At 38.7% G+C, this 27,026-nt stretch overlaps 4 protein-coding genes across 6 annotated transcripts; 1 reads left to right on the top strand and 3 right to left on the bottom strand.

Annotated features, from left to right (window-relative positions):
* Positions 1–6,907: 6,907 nt before the first annotated feature.
* usp18 (ubiquitin specific peptidase 18) lies at positions 6,908–13,240 on the bottom strand. 3 transcript variants are annotated; one of them, XM_087786615.1, is made up of 10 exons: positions 13,105–13,240; positions 12,688–12,784; positions 11,183–11,322; positions 11,030–11,109; positions 10,832–10,966; positions 8,464–8,559; positions 8,234–8,395; positions 8,043–8,171; positions 7,279–7,325; positions 6,908–7,179 (listed from the first exon to the last, which is right to left on the bottom strand). In XM_087786615.1, exons 1-10 carry the CDS (start codon positions 13,142–13,144, stop codon positions 7,113–7,115), a joined length of 993 nt encoding a protein of 330 aa, XP_087642741.1. In that variant the 5' UTR covers positions 13,145–13,240; the 3' UTR covers positions 6,908–7,112. The 3 variants fall into 3 exon arrangements, with proteins under 3 accessions (XP_087642741.1, XP_087642742.1, XP_087642744.1); XM_087786616.1 differs by having other exon boundaries at positions 11,183–11,273; positions 12,688–12,812; positions 13,105–13,217; XM_087786618.1 differs by having other exon boundaries at positions 12,688–12,812; positions 13,105–13,205.
* A 642-nt stretch (positions 13,241–13,882) lies between these two features.
* On the bottom strand, positions 13,883–15,946 carry pex26 (peroxisomal biogenesis factor 26). Its single transcript, XM_087786613.1, has 5 exons — positions 15,659–15,946; positions 15,410–15,550; positions 14,347–14,663; positions 14,149–14,289; positions 13,883–14,052 (listed from the first exon to the last, which is right to left on the bottom strand). The coding sequence occupies exons 1-5, from the start codon at positions 15,838–15,840 to the stop codon at positions 13,946–13,948; spliced, it is 888 nt and encodes a 295-aa protein (XP_087642739.1). The 5' UTR covers positions 15,841–15,946; the 3' UTR covers positions 13,883–13,945.
* Positions 15,947–16,056: 110 nt separating this feature from the next.
* llph (LLP homolog, long-term synaptic facilitation factor) lies at positions 16,057–17,390 on the top strand. The gene is made up of 3 exons (XM_087786614.1): positions 16,057–16,102; positions 16,665–16,884; positions 16,969–17,390. The coding sequence occupies exons 2-3, from the start codon at positions 16,677–16,679 to the stop codon at positions 17,130–17,132; spliced, it is 372 nt and encodes a 123-aa protein (XP_087642740.1). The 5' UTR covers positions 16,057–16,102; positions 16,665–16,676; the 3' UTR covers positions 17,133–17,390.
* A 203-nt stretch (positions 17,391–17,593) lies between these two features.
* Positions 17,594–25,608, bottom strand: hcls1 (hematopoietic cell-specific Lyn substrate 1). Its single transcript, XM_087786612.1, has 15 exons — positions 25,514–25,608; positions 25,103–25,186; positions 24,955–25,028; positions 23,143–23,266; positions 22,970–23,080; positions 22,328–22,382; positions 21,831–21,941; positions 21,548–21,658; positions 21,214–21,324; positions 20,631–20,686; positions 20,487–20,556; positions 20,280–20,428; positions 19,430–19,576; positions 18,726–18,960; positions 17,594–18,659 (listed from the first exon to the last, which is right to left on the bottom strand). Exons 2-15 carry the CDS (start codon positions 25,184–25,186, stop codon positions 18,526–18,528), a joined length of 1,572 nt encoding a protein of 523 aa, XP_087642738.1. The 5' UTR covers positions 25,514–25,608; the 3' UTR covers positions 17,594–18,525.
* Positions 25,609–27,026: the final 1,418 nt, after the last annotated feature.

Raw genomic sequence — 27,026 nt, 5'->3', positions numbered from 1 at the left:
GCCCACGGTCAGCTGAGTTCAAGACCCCCGCCTTAGTGGAGCACAGCTAGTCTGGATAATCACCCGCAGCTAAAGGGTTGAAGTGAGAGTTTGTCTGATTCAACTGCCGTTCTGCACTTTCTGAAAAGTAAAGCCAGAAACCAGAGTAGCAGGTTTTTTTTAAGGAGAGAGTCGGTCCGGAGCTTTCGCCCACCAGACATCCGATCGCAGTAGCATTGTGTCTGCAGAATGTACTTAACTTAACTGCCTGTAAACAGCATAAGTAAAAGATACTGTAGCTGCCCGTAGTCCGGCTGTCTTCTTCCGCGACCCCCACCCTCGGTAAGAAGACCTCCACCTTGTCAGCGTGTCTTTGAGTCTCTGTCATAGAGACGGTGTGAGCTCTGCTCTGATTCGCATTCCTCTGCCATCCAACCTCTGTCCGGGCTGGACTTTCCCACAGAACCCTAAACCCTGTGAATGAGAGTCTGCCTTTGTTTCAGGCATTTTTCATCCTGATCCCAGCAACTTCCCTGTGGTGGAATGCAACAGGAATGCCAGCGCCAGCTACCTGGCATTAGAGGGTCTTTGTGCGGAAATAGGAGAGGCCGTAAGAGAGATGGGGTCAAAGAGACAATGAGCACACACTTCTCAAGGGTGCCCACATCACCGGGTCCAACCCGGGGTCAAGTCTCTTAAAAAGGTGCCCCGAGGTTTACTATGGAGATGCGAAACCATCCCAGGCACGTCGGCGCCATAAAAGCACCTTGTGTCACAGGTTGTCTCCAACTGGACAAATCATTAACGGTTGCAGCCAGGTAGCGAGTGACTGGCATGAGCACACTAGCTAGGTCGGCTGGTCGTTTGATCGTAACCTGCGAGCGCTGGAGCGACGAGGCGGCGTTTGCCTCACGGTGCAATTCCTCTCATTCTTGCCGACTGACAGAGAAGTCGTTTTTTTTAAGTCGAGGAATGCCTCGCGAGGAGGATCTATTATGATGCCATAAAAGTATTCGGTGATGAATTTATCTGCCGACGAGTCGCAACAGGTCACCCTGGATTTCTTTACTCGAGATAATTGCACGGTAAACAGGAAGACGAATGAAAAGATTGATGAGTAAATAAGCCAGCGCTGTGTTCATGTCAGAGCAGGAGTCGACCGTGTCGCAGACACTGTTCTCGGGGTCATGGGTGAAGTCACCAGTAATCTGAGCACTCAAACACCACAGAGACGACCAGTCATGAGGCTCCCCCCCTTGCATCCTGAGATAAGAGGTCGAGATAAGGAGTGAACTGAAGCGTCGAGACAGATTCACAGAGACAAGGGTGTCGGATCCTGACGTGGCCTCCCCAACCTCAAGAAAAGACCAACAACTCTCAGCTCACATTCTAATCATAACGGAATAAAAAAAAAAAAAACCTCAATCAGCGACACCGACCACTAATCATCACAGTCGCCTAAATCTGAAAGCAAATGAAAGCGAAGGCACCACGACCACAGCTGGGTTTCCAACCGAACGCTGCGCTGTTCTCTCCACTGTTACAGATCGTTTTCCCTCAAAAGCGCAGCAGATGTTCTCTTTATTACGCTCAGAATGCCAAGTATCCAGGAACACGTGAGCGGAGGACGACTGGACTTCTCTTTTCCCATCTCTTGACAGGAAACGTTTCTCGGTCCTTCGGGAAATATAAACTGCTTTTCCACATTAACGCAACGAATCAAACGACCTCATGAAAATATAAACATGGAGAAGGTTGAATGGATTAAATGTTGATTTCTACTTCATTGACACACGATACAGGGCACAATACGATATATTGCAATGCTGTACGAACAAAATATATTTGTAGTACTTTCGAGTACTTGACTCTGGTGTTGCAGATTTTACAGACCACATGACTCTTGACAAATTTGTAACTGCTTTTATTTGTTTTAATACCAAAATATGTCCAAACATCAGCTTTAAAAGCTGCTGAAGTCAACTGTATCCTCTCGTCCTCAGTTATCGACAGGATCTCGCAGGATTTTATTATTACTTTAGCTGCAGAGCACATAATAGTTGCTGCCATCTATCGGAAACAAAATGAAGTACATAAAAATGTGAAATTATTGTATTTTATACACAATGTATTTATATACTCACCATAAAAGAAATACAATGAAAACGATATATGTATTATATGTATCAATATTATTTCACGCCCCTAATCGACTCATACTGCAAATTTCTTTAGAAAAACCAATACCCTCTCTGTTTTCAAAAGTACCATAATAAATTATAGTTTTTAAAAAGTTGCATATGCTAACTTCCTTTCCTTAGGTTTTCCCGCCATTCGCCAGTTCACTCAGGTCAGACATAAACTGAGCAGTAGCAACATTGGCAGGAAGAACTTCTGCACCTTGGAAGGAGCAGTAAAATACTATCAGGCAATAATTGTTGACATAAAATTGAATCTCACTTTGAAAGCATCTATTATCAGGAGCAAACTCTCAGGTCAACAGAGTGCGCTTAAATCCACCAATATTTTTAAAATCAGTAAAACCTTTAGTTTTTGATTTTGTAGCTTAGATTAATACCTTTGCCAAGAGGTTGTGAACATCTGTCTGTTTGCAGAATAAAATATTTTGCATGAAAAAAATGTTGACCAAGAAAAGTTAAGCTAACAGCTAACAGTGAATGGATTTCTCTGAAGAATACGTTCAAACATTAGCAGAGAATGATAAAAAAGGGTTAAAGTAAAGTAAAGTAAAAGTAAAGTAAAACAAACTGTTTGAGCCAGTTTATGTCGACTTAAACGTTTGGATTTATTGAGATTCTTTGCTCTAAATAAATAAACGTTGGAGAATACGCTAGTTTAAATGTGAACTTCAGGTAAAAGTAGCTGGGCTGCCTCGAACCAGCGCTAGCTAGCATCCGCTACTCAACAATCATGGAGCTCAAACCGTGAGATTGTCATATTTCTTGATTAAACTTCACACAGGAAGCTTGAAAACCTTTTTTTCTTTCATTTGTTCTTGGGGAGAGCATTTTAAACCCTTTAGTGTTTGCCAAGTCTGGCCCGCCAAGTCATTTTATGTGGTCTTATGGTTGGTTAAGAATCAGCTAAGATGAACATTTATGTTCATGCGGTGACCTATAAAGATTGCAGTGTTTAAGATAAGATAAGAAACAGAGATGATGGATGTCAACAATACAAGTTTATTTTGGTGAATCAAAGCAAACACAAAGATAATTAATTGAACTTCAAAGAATGACAATATCAACATCAGATTATGTGATTGAGTTTGACCCCTGGCATGAAGCAAAGCAATTCAAAATGCACCACATTATGTGTGCAAAGTATTCCATCTGGATCCTCAATTGTTTTTGAAGAATTGCTAGACCGCCACAATACTTTCTTCTTGGTTTGTACTACCCATGTTATAAGTGCAAAGTATGGGTTACTGCCACCTGCTGTCCCTCGACTCCAGCAGCTTTTAAAGCTGATTTTTGGACATAATTTGGTATTAAAACAAATGAAAGCAGTTACAACTTCGTCAAGAGTCATGTGGTCTGTAAATTCTGCAACACGAGAGTCAAGTAATCGATAATACTGCACATATATCCTTGTTACTACAGTATCGCAATATATCGAATTGTTTTCCCTCATGATACAAATCGTATCGTATCACCAGATTCTTGCCAATACAAACTCCTACCCAAAGTACAATACAGTATATATAAACATATGATCCATTACATATTACTACAATCCCATATTGCACAACAACAATTGAGACTCTGAGTTGAAAGAACCATTTCAGATGAAATTTATATTCCCGATTGAACCCTCAAAACTCAAAAATCACCCAGAGAGAGCGACTCGATTTACCATCTATTTGAAATAACTTTTATTTTCAAATAAGTCTGTCATTATCCTGTTGCAGCCCGTCTGCATTTCTCTCTGCACCATTTTACGAGCTGGGAAAAATCATGCAGCAGATATTTCCCTTTCACTCCTTGTTTGCTGTTTACCAGAGCAGACTTCACCATGGTCACCCGTCCCACGTGTCGAGGGGGGTAGAGGGGAGGCAAACGGAAACATTTCCCACCAAAACTGGATTATGTCACCAGTGGAAAGCCGAGAGATCTCCTGCAGCAGATCCGACCTGGGGTTGCGATGGTGTGATAGCAGCAGAAGGGCAGAGTGTACGCGGCTCGATCAAAGGTCTCGAGTGAGATATAAATAGTGAGTCACACCTCTGCTATCGTGAGGAATTATTCGCTTGTTGACATCCATACAACCGAGGTGTCGAGATCAATCGCACGAGGCCGGAGCTTTTGAAACACTGTTGAGATATCAGCGGCTGACTCACAACACAAGAGACACGCAAACATTTTCCACTTTTCCAATCGTCAATCAAAAACCACTTCCCTTTGTATTTAACCTTTTGATATTTCAAACCTATTGGATTAATCATTGACTATATTAAGCTTTCACTTTCATCTACATCAAGAGGTCAAACTCGGCCAAAGTCTTCTAGCAGTCTTGGTTGTGCCTTGACAAAATGTTAGATTTACCAATTTTAACTTAACTTCAGTTTTACTCAAATTACAAGTATAATGTTTACTTTTTGACATCCATCCAGAAAATTACTCTACTTTGGTTTTTTTGATCGATTGGAAGATCTAAATGACCTTGGCTCCCCCGACAGGTTAAAGACTTTGCAAGTCTGTCCACGAAGATGCTGTAATGCAAGGGATGGATTCCAACCCTTTAATCACCTCCTAATATTTTCCTTTTTTTATTGAGCGGATTCGTTACCAACCCATAACAGATAAGATGCACTGCATCTGTGACATAATGTATAAATATATTTCAAAATGTATGTTCTGCTGTCCATAATTTGACATTTAATGGCAACTAATGTGTTGATTTAAGTGTGTCTTAAATAGATCTTGGACTCTATTGTATCATCAGTGTCTGTTTGTACAAAACTCTATTTTCATTGAATTATTAACATTAACACTCAGTGAAAACGATTGTTTTTCTGGGGCTAAAATCTCGCCATAACCACATCCACTGTGCTGTGGTTGGTCAAGCCTTGAGGTTTGTCACCGTGCGTCATCAATCCCGGAAGTCTCCACCTCCAAGGGACTCGTTGTATAAACAAAGCAGGGGGCGTGATTACTATTGGCCGGAGGAGGAGTGAAGCCATTATTGCGTCATAATAGACACCGCTCTCGTAACCTCTTGTTCGCCAAAATTAAAGACGGGGGAGAACTTTATGAAGTAATAAGTTCAAAACATGGTCATGATGAGGGACTTACTGCATCTTGGAGAGGAAGACTTTGAAGTTGGAGTTTGACGAATTATATTTTTGTTATTTCAATTGTAGGTCTACCGAACTTTTAATTTTAAATACATAAAAAGATATAAAGTGCAACAGGGTGGTAGATGTCACCCCAGAAAGGCAGCAGCAACTGTCTTAGCAGAGGGCTAAGCTAGCAAGTACATTCTTTATTTCACATTACACATGTAAATAAATCTTGATTCTAACAGCTGTATCTTCGAGCAACAGAAAATAGCAAATAAACCATTTGAAATTGTGGCTTCGAGTGATTTCATCTACTGTCTATGATGTCACTTAAAGAAACAGTGTCTTTGTATGTATTTTTTTTTAAAGAAAGAGAATATTAAATGAATTAATCAGGTGCTAATTTTATGTTGGACTTTCCTTTGAAAAAAATAATTAAAATGTGTTCATTTATCTTAACAGTGAAATTGAAACATGTACTACCTAATTTACAGCACTTTTATAAACATTTTTATACACATTTATTATATAATTATTTAAAAATAAATTGAAGATGACACAAAAAAGGACCGGTTTGTACAACATGTGTGTGTGTGGTCATGGGATGACTAAGCATGAGGCCTGTGGCACCAATGCAAACATGTTCCATTCTGTCAGCAGCTCACAGCACTTTCACACGGCTCCCCAGGATCCGGGCCAGGCAAGTGGGAAACTTAGACGGCTGGTACCAACTATTCAAAACACTGCGGCCGCGAGCATTTTTCTTTTTTATTGTGACTTTCCTTAATTCAATACATCAGACAATGCATGCAGTGTTTGAAGCGGCGGCGACGATTGCGATCGCATCTCGTCTGCTGTGTGGTTGTTGCCATGGCAACCAAAGTGCAGCGTCAGTGATAATCTGCATCACCGCTGGCTTAACTTCATAAACGCAAACCGAAACTGACCTGCTACCGTGTGTGAGTGTGTGTGTGTGTGTGTGTGTGTGTGTGTGTGTGTGTGTGTGTGTGTGTGTGTGTGTGTCATTGTCTTGACTGCCCACTAGTGGTGAAGATTAAACCCCAGGGCTTTGAAAAAATCTTAAATTTGCATTGAAAACAAATATATTGGCTGAAAAAAACAATATTTAAGTTGACATAGAAAAAATAAGCAACCGAAAGACAAAACAAATCATAAAAATATATTTAACTTACAGCCTAATATAATAATATATTACATCCAATAATTTCCAAACGCCAAATTAAACTCACTCTGTTCTAAGCCCCCTAAAAAACGAAAGGGAAAAAGATTTAAGATGGGAAAACGTAAAGAATAAAAAAGGACAAAATGAAACAAAATGTTTTTTATAAGGATATTATTAAGTAAAAAACGCAATGACATTATTAAGAAGATCATTTTTATTTGATTGCTTTTTACTTCATATTACTGTATATATATATATATATATTTAATTGTTATCAAGTAAATCATAAAAGATAAACAACAAGTAAAATTAACAATCAATTTCTTTCAACTCGATTTGACCAAATAAATGAATAATGAAAAGGAAAACAAGATACAGTTATTTTACTTAAACAAGTTGCATTTGTAATTTTTTAGTTGCATAAGTGATAAATTGACAGAAAAGAATTATTTCTATATGATCAGTTTTGTTTATTTCCCATATTTGTACGTGCGGTACCACATTACACAAGATACACTTTTAATTCACCGTAAACAGAAGAAAACAAACGTGGATTGTAAACAAAGTCAGAACTTTCCTCTTCATCACGAATTGTGAGATTACATTTACCTTCAAGTAAAACTTTTCTCGGTGCTTGTTTGTTTGTACTTTTCAACCAGAACATTCTGGCTGCTCTTCGTTTGCACATCTTCTGTACATGAGCATGTACGCCGTCCTCCTGTCAGAACAAATGTTTTTTAGAACTCAAGGTAACATCAGGTTTGACTCACTTCTTAAATTAAAAAAAAAAAATTTTGTTAACAAATATTTTATATACCCTCCTCCTCTTTCTCCGTACGAGGTCTGCACCTCCGTCCAGGACGCCTGCAGCACAACACATTGTTTGTTATAATATTGTTTATTTTTGCTATAATGACACATCAGAAGAAAACATGTTATGTGTTTATGTCATTTGTGAGAGTGTGTGACAAATATGGACGTGTATCCGAGCCAATACAATATGAAATGGTTGAATTTACATTTAAAATGTAAACTTCTGAATTTCTTTATTGAATTTTTTTTTTTAAATCATTAAATAAATAAAAAATAATAAATAAAAAAAATTCAATGACTTCTATATTGAAAGATTGAATAGTTAATATATATTTTATTTTATATTCATATTTTTTACACATAGAATGTGGTTTTCTAATTCTATTAATTCGAAAAATACTTTGTTAAATCTAATTTATTTTTATTTATTTTATTCGTAGCCTTTTAAATTAAATGTTTGTTTGGTACTATGTTAAGAAAGGTTAGGAATTTAAAAAACAAAAAACTGAATTTTTAAAGTGTATTTTTGAATTATTTGGGTAATAATATTAAACAATATGTGTAAAAGAAATACATTTAAAAATTATTCAATATTTAATCGCTTAAAAAAACAAATACATATTTTACCTTTCAATTTATACATTCTTTAATCGAATTCTTCAAGAAAAAAACCTAAACATTTACCTCAAATAATGCTAAACACAAAGTTAAGGGTTCAGTCCACTCTCTCTGTCAAGTATTTCAGAAAGAAAACCCATCAGAACAAACCTTCTGGACATGAGAGTCGTCGACGTAGAACCACTGCTGGTTCTTGTTGCGAGCGAACGCGGTGTAGTGTCCGCAGAACGACGTCCCGCAGTGGACGGCCACGGCGAACAGAGAGTATCTGCAGTTGTTCTGGAAGAAAAAATACTCGGATGGAAGTCAAGAACGACAGGTTCCACTGGACCGGCTTCTACCTGGAGTGAAGTCGGGAGGAACTCTTCACCCAGAACCACGGAGAGGTCCAGAGTCTCCGTGAAAAACACTCGGTCGTAAAGTTTTCTGGTGAAACCTCGATCGTTGCTGAAGCGTTTGAGGTGCAGGCACAGGACCGGAGGCAGCGAGAGGAGCTTGACCACCTCAGGAGGAACAAACAGATACATTCTTGTTCATGTTTTGGAAAAGGAATCTAGAAATCCTGGCTCACCTTGTCGGTCAGAGTCTTCTTCTCGCACGTGTCGCAGAAGCAGCTGTCTGGCCCGGTCAGCTGCTGGTGCTCGAAGAAAGACCGCAGGCAGTCGTTCTGAGGAGGATGATGTTTACGCTCAACAACAGTGATTTGACCATTGAAAACTGCTTCATAATGTGAGGCGGACATGTTTTAAGTTCGGCCCGGGGGCCGTAAGGGGCCCTCAAGTAGATTTAACGTGGCCCTCAGTCTCTGCCGCCATGGACTATTATTTTACCAGGAAACGTTACAAACATTGAGACACTTTTTAAATTGTAATCTGTGTCAAAATAAGGGCCGGCCAAAATAAAGATTTGAAAATATCGACAATTTCAAAATATCGACAATTTCAAAATATCGATTATTAGAGCGTGAGAGCGATTATTTGTGATGATTTTAAACAAGAATCTCATGACTTTATTGAGGTTTTATGCTCATGTTGTATTATTACCATAATCAGTTTTATCTTGACCTTTAAAGTATATACTTTATTGAATATTGTTTTGATTGTTTAAGCGCTTTGTGACCCTGGTCTGGAAAAGCGCTATACAAATAAAAACTTACTTACTTACAGTGCCTTGCGAAAGTATTCGGCCCCCTTGAACCTTTCAACATTTCGCCACATTTCAGGCTTCAAACATAAAGATATAAAATGTTATTCTTTTGTCATGAATCAACAACAAGTGGGACACAATCGTGAAGTGGAACGAAATTTATTGGATCATTTAAACTTTTTTATCAAATAAAAAACTGAAAAGTGTGGCGTGCAATATTATTCGGCCCCTTTACTTTCAGTGCAGCAAACTCACTCCAGAAGTTCAGTGAGGATCTTTGAATGATCCAATGTTGTCCTAAATGACTGATGATGATAAATAGAAGGCACCTGTGTGTAATCAAGTCTCCGTATAAATGCACCTGCTCTTTGATAGTCTCAGGGTTCTGTTTAAAGCGCAGAGAGAACCATGAAGACAAAGGAACACACCAGGCAGGTCCGAGATACTGTTGTGGAGAAGTTTAAAGCCGGATTTGGATACAAAAAGATTTCCCAAGCTTTAAACATCTCAAGGAGCACTGTGCAAGCAATTATATTGAAATGGAAGGAGTATCAGACCACAGTAAATCTACCAAGACCCGGCCGTCCCTCCAAACTTTCATCTCAAACAAGGAGAAGACTGATCAGAGATGCAGCCAAGAGGCCCATGATCACTCTGGATGAACTGCAGATAACTACAGCTGAGGTGGGAGAGTCTGTCCATAGGACAACAATCAGTCGTGCACTGCACAAATCTGGCCTTTATGGAAGAGTGGCAAGAAGAAAGCCATTTCTCAAAGATATCCATAAAAAGTCTTGTTTAAAGTTTGCCACAAGCCACCTGGGAGACACACCAAACATGTGGAAGAAGGTTCTCTGGTCAGATGAAACCAAAATCGAACTTTTTGGCAACAATGCAAAACGATATGTTTGGCGTAAAAGCAACACAGCTCATCACCCTGAACACACCATCCCCACTGTCAAACATGGTGGTGGCAGCATCATGGTTTGGGCCTGCTTTTCTTCAGCAGGGACAGGGAAGATGGCTAAAATTGATGGGAAGATGGATGGAGCCAAATACAGGACCATTCTGGAAGAAAACCTGTTGGAGTCTGCAAAAGACCTGAGACTGGGACGGAGATTTATCTTCCAACAGGACAATGATCCAAAACATAAAGCCAAATCTACAATGGAATGGTTCACAAATAGACGTATCCAGGTGTTAGAATGGCCAAGTCAAAGTCCAGACCTGAATCCAATCGAGAATCTGTGGAAAGAGCTGAAGACTGCTGTTCACAAACGCTCTCCATCCAACCTCACTGAGCTCGAGCTGTTTTGCAAGGAAGAATGGGCAAGAATTCCAGTCTCTCGATGTGCAAAACTGATACATACCCCAAGCGACTTGCAGCTGTAATTGCAGCAAAAGGTGGCGCTACAAAGTATTAGCGCAAGGGGGCCGAATAATATTGCACGCCCCACTTTTCAGTTTTTTCCCACTTGTTGTTGATTCATGACAAAAAATTAAAATTTTATATCTTTATGTTTGAAGCCTGAAATGTGGCGAAATGTTGAAAGGTTCAAGGGGGCCGAATACTTTCGCAAGGCACTGTACTTACTTCAAGTACAATTTGAGACTAAAGATTTTATTTTTTTATTTTTTTATTATGCACACAGATTCTGAATTGGATCAAATAAATTGATTCAGAACTTTATGAAACTGTGATCAAATGCATCTATGACAGTAGTGATGTGTTTTCAACAGTTGACTGGATCCCTGCAGTCACTTAAGGGAGGTCTAGTAAAGTGTGAACTCACCACGGTGGTCTTGTCTCTCCGGATGTCCAGCGGCAGCGTGAGCAGGAAGCTGCTCTGAGTCCTCACCGACTCGCACTGAAGACACTTGACGTGAGTCTCCAGCGACGTCTTGTACAGATTCTGTATTTCTCGTGCCTGTCGGGAGCAAATGTTCTTCAGCAACCGATCGATAAAACTGGATTTTTTTTTAAAACGTACAAGTTCGGCATCATCAAGCTGCTGCTGCAGAAGGTCCAGAACACAGAGGAAGACCTCGTGGGCGTCATGCTGCACGCCGACTGCATGATGTCATCACCACAAGATCAAAACAGGCTTTTCTTTTTGTTTTTTTATCAGGTTGAAGAGTCTCACGCTGGATATGGTTCTGGTCCAGGCAGCGCAGCAGGTCCAGGTGTGCGGACCGAGATGTTCCGGTGTTCATGGCCTCCAGACACCAGTGGAGCTGATAAGGAACCTTCCTGGAATCCGAGCGAGACTTGGGCTCCCTCAACCTCAACCAGAATAGCAGGTTTATGACTTCAACCATGTCCTCACGCCACGTTTTAAAATGTTTTAAGAAAATGTAACTTTATTTTAGTCGTCGTTCAGTAGAAACTAATAGATGTTACTTATAAAAATATATTTTATATTTTATATTTATTATATATAAATAATTTATTCATTCTTTTTAGTAGTTTTTTTCCTTCCAATTTTAAGATCTTATCTCACAAGATGAAGTAAGAGACGACAATATTATATTCGATATATATTCTTTCTTTTAAGATATTTTATTAGGATTTTTTAAATTATTTTTAGATAATAGATGACTCATCAGTTATTAACTGATTAATTTTTCTAACTAGCTTTGTTAGTAAAAACGATGTTAATAGTTGTTACAGATGATTTCAGGAATATTTTGGATTTCTTTGACACGTATATGAGTTTTTCAATTTTGACCTGGCTTTTTTCTGCTTTACTCTCAACCGCTTCCCTTTTCTTTGTGCTCCGCCTGTCAGAAGTGAACATAGATGGGAGTCCTACTGCTTTTTATACTTTCATTTTACCAAGAATTTTAAATTATAACTCATTATTATCATTAAAATAATTTGATGGAGACTTTTATTTTTATCGATTTGACCCAATCAAATATTTTCTGGGATTATGATTTTTTTTCCATTATAGTTATTCTGAAATAGATCTTAACTACGACACATGGAGGAGATGAAGTTCAAGAAATAAAGAAATAAGGCAACTTTTGCGTTTCCGTAAATCTCCACTAGAGGGAGACATTCAACCTACAGTGACGTGGCACAGTCTGTTTTGGGACGAAATTTAACTGTAAAATATCTTTGTCTGTTTGTGCAGTTTAGCTTAAACTTTGTCCAGTTGTACCTGAATCATATATATATATATATATATATATATATATATATATATATTCTTCCTTAATATCTGTATTATTTTATGATTACAGGATAAAAGAAATTCTACAATTGTATGCAAATCCCAGATATATGTAAAGTGACAAGATAATTACAACTAAACCAACACAAAGTTAACCCAGAAAAGCACTTAGAGAGCGCAAACCTCCTGGGATTCATTTCCACGCGTAATGTGGTTCAACATTTATTTTATATATATATGACTTATAATATAATATGACTTGAGCTATGCACTATTTAAAATATTATATATTTATTCTATTTATAACATCAGAATTATATTTATATAAATAACATTTATACTTTATATACATTCATTATTATATGCAATATTTATCATGTTATTTATTTATTCTGTTTAAACTATATTATGTATTTGATGTATTCTGTTTAAGAGTATTTTTTAAACCTTCAACACTTTGGTCACAGACTCACCTCGCCAGAAGGTGGCTCAGCTCCCAGGTCGAGGCCAGCGTCTGCAGGACGGTGTTGGCGCAGCAGGAGAGCCGGTGGTTCATCAGGCCTCGCAGTTCTGGAGGAAACACACTTGTGAACAGAACCTTTTAAAGACAGATGACAGACCATTATGTTCTTTTCAGGACGATAGAGACGATCTATCATCTGTCAAAGTCTTGAAGTAAAAGCTGAGATGATTAAGTATAACTATATAGATATATAAATATATATTACCCGAGGTTTGTTTTACAGAGAGTGAGATACAACAAAAGATTTAGAGTAGATTTGATTTTCGTGAGCAGATTTACTTTAAAAAAAAAAACATTCGGGATCAAACTGAACTAAAGCAAAGCAACGTTAAAGTCAGTAAAGTGTCTAAAATGACTCAATTCTTACCGGAAAAGCTCAAATCCCCAGACATGAAAATGGACAACATCTTCCCGAGCACTGGAGGGTAATGGACGGGTTTCCAGAGGAAAGAAAACTCCTTTGTGTTGAGTTTCGTTTCTCCTCAGATGCGACTGCAGTTCAGTGAAACCGAAACGAAAGAATATCTCGACAATATCATTTTATTAATTCCGGTTTTATTACACGTTTCATGTGACAAAGAAAGCTGGTTTTATTGGCTATATATAAATATATGCCAATGCAAAAATAATACACAAAACACTATTACTGGTGACTTGAATGCCTCATGAGGCGTTTACTGACCGTTCGGTCAGCGAAGTTCTCACAGTCTATTCTCCATGTTCGATACAGCTGCAGAAATATCGCTTAATTATATATAAACACAGATATATATTAGTATATTGTTGTGTTGGCAGATTAAAATTACAGTACCGTTCATGCTGACAGGGATGATAGTGAATCTTTTTGATAACAAAAATATCGGTCAAATGTTTCTCTTTGTGACCCTGGTCTGGAAAAGCGCTCTATAAATACAAATTACTTACTTACTTGTGAGGTCAAGTTGGTTTCTTAAAAACAAGTCGGTTGATTATGAACGGCAGTAAAATATCATGATTATACCAGAGAACAAGAATTTGTGGGTGAAATGTCTGATTGAGTGGAAGGAAGAGCAACTATTAGGTTTGTTTCGGGGCCTCTGAAAATTCACAATGGGTTGAGTTTATTTAATGTCAAGTCTTCTTCTGTAAAGATGCTTACAAGTGTTCATTGAAACATAACTTTATTAGATTTCTGCAGAAGTTGTGTAAAAACATTTTAAGATCCAGATTCACAGTATTTTTGTCAGAGCCGAAGAGTACATTGACGTGGCAGAGTTCCACAGTTGTCTGAGGAGCTGGAGGAGTTTGGAGATCCACAAGAATGAAGAGGGAAGAGCTGCAAGCAAAAGATAAAAACATTTTTAATAAAGATTTGATTCGACTTTTTATTTTCATGATGAATTTCAAAAGCATCTTGGGCCACTTTTCTAACCTGGATCCAGTCTCAGGAGGAGCATGTAGAGAAGCACTGCAGCCAGGACCAGTCTGTAGACCAGCACAGAGCCAGACCTGCTCAGCAGCAGCTTCCTGTAGGTCAGTTTGAGCAGGACCTCCAGTTTACGGATGAAAGAACCTGTGAAAAACGAATGTGTGACGGATGGTTCGGCATTTTAGCGACCTCGCGACCTACCCTGACTTAAAAGAGGAGCATCAGGGTCAGCACCAGCATCAGGACTGGGAGAAGGTTCTCTATTTTGATCCTCTTTTTCTTTCACGGCTTCCAGCGCCGCCAGCCTCTGTTCCTCCGAGAAAGCGACGCTTCCTACTTCTCCCAGGATAAGTTGCCGGGCCTGATCCATGTGCCCCAGCGGCACCAGAACATGCAGCAAATACAGTTCAGCAACAGTACCAAAACCTAAGACCCTTTGGTTGGGCTCCCAGTGCAGCCAAGCTCTTGTGTCCTCTTGCATCACGACAGCTTCTCCCACCTTAGAATAGAGGACGATGCTGCACATGTGAGGTGAAAAGAATAACTTTATTTAATGTACAAAGTTGCCTGGACTATTGTAACAGTTAATTTTCGTGTTTAAACAAGAAGGATCTGTCTCGCCTGCAGTTCATACAAAACTCTGCAGCGAGAATTCTGACCTGCTCTAGTAGAAGAACTCCCATTTCTCCGATCCTTAAAACTCTTCACTGGCTTCCAGTTTCTTTCGGGATCAACTTTTAGATTCTGGTTCTTACTTTCAGATCTATTCATGGTCAGGCTCCTCCTTACATCAGTGATCTGATCCAGCCTTACACCCCAGCTCGGGCTCTGAGGTCTGTGGATCAGAATCTGCTGATGGTTCCTGAACACACTTCAGGACCAGAGGAGAGAAATGGAGTCTACTGACTCCTTCAAGAAACATCTTAAGACGTTTTTATTTGTTCAGGCTTTTCCTTGATTTTCTGGAACTCCTGTTGTGTTATCAGTTTTATTTTGCCCTTTAAAGTATATACTTTATTGAATATTGTTTTGATTGTTTAAGCGCTTTGTGACCCTGGTCTGGAAAAGCGCTATACAAATAAAATTTACTTACTTCCTTATAGTGAGCAACATTTAACATGTTTTATGTTGTGTTTGCGATTTTTAGAACCCCCAAAAATCCTTATAGTAGGATCAATGAGTTCTTATTCATAAAGCCATTTGAAAAGTTGATGTTCTTTTTAATATTGAATAAGCATTTTCTTAGTAATTCCTCCAAACTCACCACATTTGCAGGATCCTCGCTGGGATGCTCTCTGGGTTCTCATAGTACTGGAGGACCCAGGACAGAACTCCCGGCCACTGGTTCATCTCAGCCAGCGCTTGAATCCCTACGATGCAGAAACCAGCCTTCAACTCTGAGGTCCTGCAACACAGATGTCACGAATAGACCACAAAATGTTTATTTGTACAAAGATAAAAAGTAATTCCATGAAGTACAACTAGTACTTATGTTTTATTTACACATTCTTACCGAGTGTCCTCTTCATCCATGTGGGACAGTCTCTCCAGACCTGAGGTACACGTTTGATAAGCAGAATCGAAGTCTTTTAAAACCATCAGTTGTTCTGCAGCAGATTCCAGCGAGTCAAACATCTGTGTCACTGGACAGACCTGCGGAGAAGACCCCACTTGTGTCGAAAAGACGCTCGCCATCTTGAGTTAAAGCGTGAAAATATAATTAAAAAAAAAGGTATGTCAAGTTGAGATATAAATAACTGTGACTAATTTCCACTTGTGTCGTCGTTTCTCTATATTTTCACTGTTTACATTCATGGTCTTCCGGGGTTTAAGTCAGTGACCAATAAGATACGAGACACGTTCTCAGCCAATCAGGTGCTAGTTTTACGAATCTACGTCATCAGTGTGTGACTTGTAAACACGTGTCGACGCTGCTTCGCTGGTGCAGTCATTTGATGTGAGTTCAAATCGTTTTATAACAAGTTACAACTCTTACTATTCGAATAAAAGTTATGTATAGCTTTTGTTTAGCACGTGTTCGCCAAACAAGAGCAAAACTGTTTGTTAGGAATGGATTTATCACAAGATAGTAACCGAGGAAGCTATCATGCTAACTGTTTACCAGAGCTGAGTTAGCATGGCTTTAGCTTTGGACGCGAAAATGAGTAATGTTTATGAATAGTTTCCGTCGTTAGAACTTTGACATCCTTCACCCAGAGTGTATCAAAGCATATCATTGGTTGTAAGTTACTATATATAAGATGTATTTCCATGCTCTCCCTCTTCATGGGTAGTTTTTTTTATTAAAGTTAATTCAGATTTAAAAGCATAAAGCTTTGTTGATTTTATTAACGTAGAAATACGCCACTTGGAATTATATGAAGCACCGCTATTTTTATTTAGCAATTTACGAAAATTGTAAACTTGTCAAAAACAATGGAAGCTTTAAACTAGTAAACGAATAAGTAGTGAAAATAAGTTCAGACATTTTGGTCTAAATTTTTTTTTTTTCCACCCAGATCACTAAGAAAATGGCAAAGAGTCTCCGGAGTAAGTGGAAGAGGAAGATGAGGGCTGAGAAGAGGAAGAAGAACGCCCCTAAAGAGCTGGCCAGGCTCAAACAAGCTCTGGGTCTGGATGTAAAGGGCGAGGCAGTGATGGCTGAGGTCCAGGAGATCGCCACCGTGGTGACCGCTGACCAGATCAAGAAGACCGACGCCGAGGTGGAAGACACTGAAGGTACTGAGGAGTGAATGTCAACATCTATCAAGTCTGTTTATTAGCCTTTAAAGATTTTTCTTATTTTTTCTCATGTAATGACAGAAGGTCAAATGGAGACTGATGGCAAACGCAACAAGAAGACCTTGTTGAACGAACACGGGCAGTATCCAGTGTGGATGAGCGGGCGACAGGCCAAGAAGATGAAAACCCAGAGGAAAGGACAGAAGGGAGGGTCCAAGCAGAAGAAGAAGGGGATCGCCTGGTAACGGAAGGATTCCCTTCATTCACAGACTTTTGGATGCACAGTTGTGCTGATGTCACACAGGAACCACCAGGACTGACGTTGAGGTCCAACAGCGCCACCACGTGTTAGTCTGTGGTTCCACTTCAACGGTTTTCACAGCCAAGTGATGATGGTGCTGTGGAATCGACTTGTAATCTTGTTTCGCTTTTCATGTAAACGTAATGATCCGTTTTTCACTTACCTGGAAGATTTTGAAAAATAAAGACTGCAGGTGAACGAATGGAGAACTTGAGCTACTTTTGTATTGAATTGTTGATGTGGACCAGTTTTCAAAAATCATGGTGAAGCCGTTAACCAACATGAGTAACAAACCAGATTCTAGTGAGCAGATGCAAAGATTTACACCCTTTAACAGTCTTGGTTTCACTGGACCACGTCTGAGAATCGTTGACTGGCAAATGAGAAGATGACACTTGAGACAGATTCATAAAGATCTGCATTTATTACAGAATGAGAACACATTCGTCAGCTAAACTTTTGCACAAGCTTTTGTCAAACAAAAAGGGGCCAAAATATTTTAACAATGTAGAACAAAATGTACATTTTCTTTTTGGAAGTATGACCCTGAGAATGTTGACTTTACTTTTGAAAGGCGAGATACGTCATAAGTATCTATACTTAAGTTAATTATCACTTTAACTTATAAGAAGTCCCTATATCATTGTAGACGTTGTTCTTATCTTAACATAAAACCAGGCCTTGAGTTTGGATGAACAGCAGGTTGAAGTGGATTCTCTTTTTCAGATACTTTCTTTGAGATCTTTCTGTACCAGAAGCAAATCAAATTCAATGTATCAATGTATATGGACGTTCACTGAGTAAGATCATGAGGCCATTTGTATAGAGATAGATTTGTTTCGTTTTTAATTCAATAAAAAAAGTTATATATATATTTTTAATTAAACTAAAAACATGATTTTTTTTTTATTATTGGCTTGAAGTGAAAATGGTTTTAAATTATTATTATTATTTTTTTTAAATTGAGAACGGTTTAGAAGTAGTTTTTTAGGGGGTTAAATAATTAAAACACAAAAAGATAAGTTCAATCAAAGAAAACTATTGAAATGCTTGTTCTGTCTCAACTATGCTTTTTACATATGAATTGAAAATATTTAGTTTTGATGGAATAATAAACAAATCTAACTTCATACATTGACATCCCTTTGGCTTGTTAGATCTGGCCCGCCAGACTAACTTTAACATAAGGCAACTTTAAATCAATAACTCTACACTGAGTAACAATTAAATCCACAAACTCCTCTCAAGCAGAACCTTTTTGTGCGGATCATGAAGATCAGTCGTACACTTGCCTTATTCACCCTCATCTTTCTGCTTGATATTCAACTAGATCATTTCTAGTTGAGTTGTACATAAGCAGCAGGAAACAGACCGAAGTGTCCGTTACACTGACCCCTCCACCAGCCCTCATCGATCATCTCTATGTTGGTGACGATGTCGTCTGGATTGAAGGACAGCTCGTCATCCCCCTCTTTAAAAAAAAACAAAAATAAAACAAGTGACACAAAGTAAAAACTGACCTCAGAGATGGACTCACCTCCCGTGTAGTCGTACAGAGCCGTGGCCGTGACCCCGGCTGACAGGTCTTCATAGTCGGGCTCTGCATCCGAGGACTCTTTAGACTCACACTGGACATGTGGAGCAGGAGGAGCAGCTTCGTTGAGCTCCTCGTACTCGTCTTCCTCTTCTGAACACGGGGGAGGAGGTTCTGTGTGGACGACGTCTTCCTGACGCCGCGGTAACGGTGGAAGGTCCTCGTACTCGGGCTCCTCCTGAGAGATCGACACCATGTTACAGGAACGACTTTCTTCAGCAGATGAACCACTGATGGTTTCAACCTCAAAGTCCTTCGGCCAAAATCTTTGGACAGGTTTGATTTTGGGCATTATATTGACTGACCCACCTTTATATATAATATAATATATATATATAAACACACTTTCCCTCTTGTTAACAGGTTTATTTCTTTGGGTAAACTTGACTGAAACGAGTGTCTTGATGCGTCTAGAGTCACAGGCTTATGTTACTTCAATTAAAATACTTTTTTTTGCAAAACCAAACACCTATAAAACAGTAATAATCAATAGAACAAAAATAATTTACATCATTATTTTCTGTGCAACCCGGTAACAAATTCCTTAACAGACCAGGTATTGGTCCCTGGACCAGGGGTTTGGTGGACCACTGCTCGGGACCTCCTGGTGTAACTGTAGCGCGTCACATTTGTCTGCATCATCTCACCATTATTTCTGGCAACTCCTTCGCTTCCGTCATGTGGTGCTGAACGTCTGGTGGAGGATGAAACTCTGGCGTCTCGTCTATTTCTGGCTCTTGTTCTTGTTCTTGTTCTTCTTGTTCTTCTTCTTCTTCTTGTTCTTCCACCTCCTTCTGCAACACACATAGTTGAGTTGAAGTGTGTGTGTGAGTTTCTCCAGAGTTGCATCACAACGATTTATTGTTGTTGTTGTGGTCGTGCATTTTTTATCATATCTTTTAAGGTTATCATCTTACTTTTTTATTTTTTATTTTGTTTTGTTTCAATAAGTTTAGTGTCTGGTAACGTTTTCAAACTAGCGACTCACTTCATCGCTCTTATTGAAAACGTTCATTTGGTTTCCACGGTGACGCAGCATCATCACTGAGCGACCGATCATGAGACCCATCAGTCATGATAATGAGAGAGAGATAGACCTTTTTAATTAATATGTCTCACGGCACAGGGGCCAAATCAGGCCCACCAAGTTATTCATGTGGCCCACTGGATGGTCGGTTCAAAATAAAAGTAGTTTAATGTTCATGTTAATATAGTGACTTGTAAATGTGCCAGTGTTTCAGATAAATTAAGTTACTATTATAGTATTATAGTATAAAGTACTTCAACGTCAACAATTAAACCGAGACTTCCAATAAGAGGCTGATGGAAGCAGCCAAGCAGCTTCTCAGCAAGGGTGAAAATCATACAAAGTTCAGAAATGTCAAACTCCCTTAGTGACACTGTGTCCCATGGTGAGACATAACGTCGACCTTGTGACCTCATCAAATGACAGAATGGTTAGACTCGTGTGTGTGTGTGTGTGTGTGTGTGTGTTACCTGCTGTCTGAGCAGAGCCTCCTCTCTCTCTCGACTCTCCCTGGCCTTCCTCCTCGCTCGCTCCTCCTCCACTCTCCTCATGTTCTCGTCCTCAGAGGCCTTGGCCAGGTTCTCAAACCGGGCCTTCAGCTTCCCTGCACCCGAGCTGGCTGCACGAGACCCGACACGTCAACGGACACACAACTACACAAACACAAAAACACTTACAGGCTTCGAAAGGTTGTGTCTTCTCGTAGGCGGAGGAGGGAGAGTCCATGTCTGAGAAGCTCACCGCGCTCTGATGGACGGTAGATCCAGAGTTAACAAATAAAACCATCTTCACTTCAATATTTCCTCCATTTTGATGCTCACTTTATCCATGCGGTCTTCCTGAACCCCGTAACGACCCCCAAAACCTGCAGAGTAATCTGTCCAACAGATAAGAAACTCTTGAATAAATGTTTTTAAAAAAACGAAACACAACAATAAATGACATGTTCAAATTAAAATAATGAGGTAATAAACACTTAAATTGTTAGGGAAAAACAATTAATAATATATTTAAATAAAAATAATAAAGTAATAAACACTTAAATTGTCAGTAAAAAACAATGAATGACATATTTAAATAAAAAAATAAGGTGATAAACATTTAAAAACATTAATTGTTTTCTCAATAGATGGTTTAAGTTTAAGTAATAAACACTTAAATTCTATTTAAATAGAACATACATTTAAATATGTCATTTATTGTTTTCGACACAGTTTAAAGTGACAATAATAAGTAACAAGTGAAACATGTTTCTCCTTTATCGTCCCAAAGTATCCTTTGATGATTTTAAAATCAAAGTTGTTTTCCCTGATAATAACATTTTATTTGATAATAACCTCATCATTGCCATGTCGAGGGTAATTCAAAGTGACTTTATCTTTTACTTTAAGTTAATAAAATTACCTTTTTGTGACTGATGTTTCTCCGTTTCTCCTTTATAGTCGAACCCCAAAGCAACTTTATCCACCTTCTCCTTCTCCACGCCGTACTTTCCTCCGAAACCTTTAGAGTAATCTGAAGACAAGTTTGAAGACTTTCAAAATAAAATAGAGACGATTAAAGCTTCTATAAACAGATGTTTACATCAGAGTTTAAGTTTCTTATTCTCATAAAATAACTACAAATAAGTGAATTGTGGACAATGATATCCTGGTAATTACTGTCTCAAGGTTAATGCAGACAAGTGGCTTTATTTTGAAGTCAACCCAGCATTGATCAGGGAGGTTCAGTGAAGCACCTTTTTGTGACTGATGTTTCTCCGTTTCTCCTTTGTAGTCGAAGCCCAGCGCAGACTTGTCCACCTTCTCCTTCTCCACGCCGTACTTTCCTCCGAATCCTTTTGAGTAATCTGAAGAAAAGTTTAAACACTTTCAAAATAAAATACAGAAGATTAAAGCTACGATCAACAGATGTTTACATCAGAGTTGATGTCCTGCTCATTACTGTTTCAATGGTGACGTAGACGAGTGATTTTATTTTGAAGTTAACCCAGCATTGATCAGGGAGGTTCAGTGAAGCACCTTTTTGTGACTGATGTTTCTCCGTTTCTCCTTTATAGTCGAACCCCAGCGCCGACTTGTCCACCTTCTCCTTCTCCACGCCGTACTTTCCTCCGAATCCTTTAGAGTAATCTGAGAAAATACATCATTTGTCAAAGTGTACTCGCTTGTGTCACAGTTAAAGTGATTTAAATTGTCCTCTAAAAAGATAAAACTGTGACACAGACGTGTTCATTTGTCTGTGGTCACCTTTGGCCTTTATCAGTTTTTGTTTTTATTCGTTTTCTTTACTCTTTTCTTTGGTCTGTTTATTTTTGCTTCAAAATCAAAATAAATCTAAGTGTATCAAAAAAAACAACGAGTCCTTACAAAAAGAATAATTCAGAAGTACAGAAATACATATCAAAGAGAAAGAAAGATGATCACGAGAGAGATGCTGTAAAAACTATTTTTTGTATTTTATTTATTGCTTATATTTCCAAAGCCAATGTAAAAAGCAACATAACGACATCACTCACCGCTCTGGGAAGTGTGTTTCTGCACTTCTCCTTTGTACTCGAAACTCATGGCCGACTGCACAGAACATTTTTAAAAGTTAAGACATATACACATATCAAATTATTAATATTGCAGTTATTAAAAAGTATTTATGTCGTTTTGTGGAGGGAGCTGACAACAATATTGATGTAATAAAAATCCTATATTACTTTACATGTGTAAGTACTCATAGATTTATTTACTTCCTACTTCAACAGATTTTTTATTTTTTAACTAATATTCAATGTATTACATTAAAAACTGTCTAGAATTAACTAGAGGAATCAGTTCCTTAAAAATGAAATAATGTAGTCAAAACATCAATGTATGTATCTCTGTTACAACGTATTAGGTTTGCTAATAAGTTGCTAAAAACCAATCGCACATTTCTCTCAATGAAACTGAAGTTAATTTACTCAAATCCTGTGTTTCTTTGCCTATAATACAGTATCTATAAATCAAATAAATGATCATCTATATACAGGAAAATGCAGAGCACTCAAATCCCTCTCATAATGTACTGCAACAGTTCACAACGACGACAGTCATGACATTAAATAACTAAAAATAGAAATGTAAACCCGTTCTTTCAAGTTTTCTACACGAGCCGTTTCAACTCTGACCTTATCCACGCGGTCCTTCTGAACGCCGTACTTCCCTCCGAACCCTCGCGCCGCGTCTTTCTGAGACGAGTGCTGCTCCACCTGCGCCACGTAGTCGTGCCCCACGGCCCCCTGGGATGGAAACAGTCACGTAATAATCACCATTGTTACTGCATCAATGTTAAATTCCACACCTTGTCCATCCGGTCTCTCTCCACGCCGAACTTCCCTCCGTATCCATACGATGCTTTCGGAGTTTGATCCTTTTGCTTCCCCTGCTCGTGCTCCGTCGCCACCTTGAGCCTCAGGTCTGCCACACTGACGTTTGTTGGGAATTATAAATAAATAAATCATACTTTAATTTGACATTTCAAAACCTTGAGCTCATGTTCTTCTCAGTTTTTATGCCAATATTGTATTTTAACTCTTTATTTTAGATTTTTCAAAGTAATAAGATACACATACGTAGTATAATAATAATAATAATAATCTCTATTTAAATAACGCCTTTCTAGACCAGTATATAACGAAAGATAAAATAAAACAATTAAGCAAAACAAAGGGAGTTAAACTTCTTCTTCTTCCACTATATGCAGCCACTGATCCAGTTCTATAAGATTTATTTAACTACTTTAAAAAGTATACAAATATCTAGTTCACAATACAAATATATTTTATCAGGATGAAAGAAAATAACTTTAGTAGGTTGTAAATAAATAATTTAAACATGTTATTTCTGTCTGTTTGAAAGACCAGTTTGGGGCAGTTACATTTCACCGAGGGCCACAGTGGTTATGAGGGGCCATCGAGCAGAAATAAAGTGAAAAGGAATCATATCAACCTAAAGTCTAAAACTATTATTGTATTTTATATAACTTTTTCTTTTGAAATCTAATCAAAATGCACCATTTGACAAATATTTGTTTCCATCCACTTCAATCTTTTTGAGAGGTAATAACTAGTGATGTCCTGATGAAGCTTCATGAAACAGTGTCATGTTGTTTAGAGGTCAGTAGGTGGCGCCATCAGTTTCAAAATGATGTTTCTTTAAAACAGTTGTTCAAAACAAAGGAATATAATGCAGAGACCGCCATCTAGTGGACTCTGACAATAATGACACTGTTTCATGAAGCTTCATCAGACCATCACTAGTAATAACTACTCACAAAAATGACAAAGGCCTGAAACAAAAAAACATATATTGGGTCATATTAACCTTTGTGTTATTCCAGGGTCAGGGTGACCTGAAGGCCCGGAAAAAAAGGGTTTTGTGGTATCCCTTGTGTTGTCTCTGGGTAAAGGTGAAAGACCACTACCACTGCAAATGCATTTATGGAAACCAGGGAGGTCTTTCACCTTGACCCTGAGACAACACAAGGGATACTACAAACATGTTTGTTTTCGGCCCTCCACGTCCCCTTGACCCTAAAACAACACAAGGGATACCAAAAACACATTTGTTTTCGGCCCTTAACATCCCCTTGACCCTGAGACAACACAAGGGATACCACAAACACTTTTGTTTTCAGACCTTCAGGTCCCCATGACCCCGAGAAAACACAAGGGATACCACAAAGACATTTGTTTTTGGGCCTTCGGGTCCCCTTGATCCTGAGACAACACAAGGGATACCACAAACACATTTGTTTTCGGGCCTTTGGGTCACCTAGACCCAGAAACAATACAGGGGATAACACAAACATTTGTTTTCGGGCCCCCCTGACCCTGAAATGACACAAAGGTTAAGAAACTAGTCATAAATAAATTCAAAATAAAATAGTTTGTTTCTACATGATCTTTGACCTCACGAGGGCCACATAAATCCGGTCAAAGGACCACAAGTGGCCCCCCTGCTGCACTTTGCTGAGGTCCTGCTCTAAACAGTCGTCACTGTTCAACATTTTCCATTTTTGGAGCGATACGCTGCCCGAGAGAACTCGTCATTTGCTTTCGCTTCCTCTTCCTGTTGAGCAACTTCCTACGAAGCTCGGCGTCTCCGTCTATACCTGATGGGTTCTTTGCGTCCGGAGCCCTCGATGGTCTTGGCCCCCCATCTCTGCTCCTGCTCCGACACGTCGTTCTGCAACACCCACAGTTACACCTAAAGAATACAACAAGCATTTTCTTTTTTGTTTTTTTTTGTTTTTGTTTCACCTCAAAGTCAGGGTCCGTCTCCCAGTCGTCGTCCCCTGCAGACGCCTTCGCGCTCACACTGTGTCCGGCCCTTGACTTCCACATCTGGAGGAGCAGTAACAGAATGTGTTTTAAACCTCCATCAGCTGGAAACAGGAAGTGCTTCTTTTTTTTTTGCAACATATCTATATTTGAGCATGTTTAAAATAACTTATTTGAAAAGTAATTTTAAAAATATTTCTTAGATATTAGATAGTCAAAATAACGTTTTATGACACCAACTTTAAGTAAAAAACGGGAAACGTCGAGATAAAAACTTATTAAGCTACTTTACTTAAATCTTCCTTAAACATCTAATGTCGTGTTATTCTTCCTGAATGCAAAATAACAACATTATCGAGATTTTGTGTCAATTTAAAAACATTTAAATACCTTTCTTCAGGTGAGAAGAGACGCGCTGACGTTCGAGTCGATTGACAATTTTTAGGAAATCAGCTCCACGTGAACGCGCCAGCGTGACCGCGCACGCGAGACTTTAAATTAAAAAAAAAAAAAAAATGGCGTCTGGTGGTTACGCGGCAAAATACGGAACTAAAGACACAAGTAAGAACAGTTCAGTTTAACGAGAATAAGACAATGTATTTATTTACGTTTTGTAAACATGAGCATTTTAAAAAAACGTGACGTGTTTTATTGTACATTTAATAATAATAATACTTTTTTATTTAGAGGTGCCTAAGGACGCCGTTCATGAAAGTAATGCAACCAAGCATTGATAAATAATTGAGTAATTAATTTAAGGTTTGTATCGCTATACAGCGGATAATAATGTAAAACTATTTAAAAAAAACTTTCTAAGCACTTACTAACCTACCAAGGGTGTACCAGAGACATCCTAGACATTTATACTTTCACAGTTACTTTCATACTTGTAAATACTGGATATCAAGTCATTTAACTTTACGGTTTTTACCTTCGACAGCACACATCAAAATATATTTGTTATGTATATAAACCAACTGACGCCTTCATGGCCTTCAAGTAAGTTTCTGATGATAAGATTTCGGTCCAAACAGAACTAAAAGTTTGGTTCTACAAACTTGCTTGGAAACTCTTGTGACCAGAATCAGAAAATAAGGTAAGGTAAAACTTTGTTGATTGAAATTGAAATAGTTTATAAATACTTCTCGAAATAATACAAAATAAATACTTTATTGATCACATTTTCTTAAACGAAAATATTGTTTTAGTTGCAGTTACTAAGGCTGGTCTTCACACTCAAACACAAGTGTGTTGAAAACTTACCTGTGGAAAGTCCTTGTCCGTCTGTGGACCTGGAACTTTGGACGTTGACTGTGTGCGATGAATGTTCCCCTAAATGAAGGAACATACTTATGGAGAATTCAGACTAAAGGTGTCGAACTCATGCAGACAAGAACCCAAAATGTTTCAAAACATTCGTAGGCTACCACCCCTGGCACCGTGACCCTTTAAGCCCATGGGAAGGAGGTCCCAATGTAACCTTTTCCTGACCCTCCGCTTCAAGGTTGTTGGGGCATCTGATCAGGATGATTATTGGATGCCTTGCTCGTGAGGCGGTTGAGGGCACATCCCACCGGCATGAGACCCAGGACGTGCTGTAGAAACAACATCTCTCAGTTGGCATAGGAACGCCTTTGGTTCCCCAGGGAAGGTGATCCGAGCTCTTGAATATATTAGACGTCAAGGATCCACATGCAGCGATTGAAAACAAGTAAAGGTTATCGACCAATTTTAACAAATCGCAAAATGGTGACATCAAAGGAATCAAAGGCTTAAAATGTAATGAATCATCAAGTGTAAAGCAGGTGATTTATTATAAAAGGGGTTATATCACAGTCCTCGAGTGATATGGTAGGTGGTGCAAGGCCCCCTGATTCGAGGTTAGATCTTGCAAAATAAAAAA

Source organism: Callionymus lyra, chromosome 3, assembly GCF_982586985.1.
Source record: "Callionymus lyra chromosome 3, fCalLyr1.hap1.1, whole genome shotgun sequence".
Lineage (NCBI taxonomy): Eukaryota > Metazoa > Chordata > Actinopteri > Syngnathiformes > Callionymidae > Callionymus > Callionymus lyra.
Note: the sequence above shows the minus strand (reverse complement) of the source record. Positions and strands in the feature narration are given on the sequence as shown.

Coding starts and splice junctions, on each gene's coding strand:
- hcls1 (XM_087786612.1), bottom strand. CDS start 25,186: ATGTGGAAGTCAAGGGCCGGACACAGTGTGAGCGCGAAGGCGTCTGCA. Junction 23,267..24,954: donor GGACGCAAAGAACCCATCAG/GTATAGACGGAG, acceptor AACAAACGTCAG/TGTGGCAGACCTGAGGCTCA. Junction 22,383..22,969: donor AGAAGGACCGCGTGGATAAG/GTCAGAGTTGAA, acceptor TGTTCTGTGCAG/TCGGCCATGAGTTTCGAGTA.
- llph (XM_087786614.1), top strand. CDS start 16,677: ATGGCAAAGAGTCTCCGGAGTAAGTGGAAGAGGAAGATGAGGGCTGAG. Junction 16,885..16,968: donor CGAGGTGGAAGACACTGAAG/GTACTGAGGAGT, acceptor ATGTAATGACAG/AAGGTCAAATGGAGACTGAT.
- pex26 (XM_087786613.1), bottom strand. CDS start 15,840: ATGGCGAGCGTCTTTTCGACACAAGTGGGGTCTTCTCCGCAGGTCTGT. Junction 15,551..15,658: donor ATGGATGAAGAGGACACTCG/GTAAGAATGTGT, acceptor TCTGTGTTGCAG/GACCTCAGAGTTGAAGGCTG. Junction 14,290..14,346: donor TGCTCCTCTTTTAAGTCAGG/GTAGGTCGCGAG, acceptor CGTTTTTCACAG/GTTCTTTCATCCGTAAACTG.
- usp18 (XM_087786615.1), bottom strand. CDS start 13,144: ATGTTGTCCATTTTCATGTCTGGGGATTTGAGCTTTTCCG. Junction 8,172..8,233: donor TCCTCCCGACTTCACTCCAG/GTAGAAGCCGGT, acceptor TTTTTCTTCCAG/AACAACTGCAGATACTCTCT. Junction 7,180..7,278: donor TACGGAGAAAGAGGAGGAGG/GTATATAAAATA, acceptor TTGTTCTGACAG/GAGGACGGCGTACATGCTCA.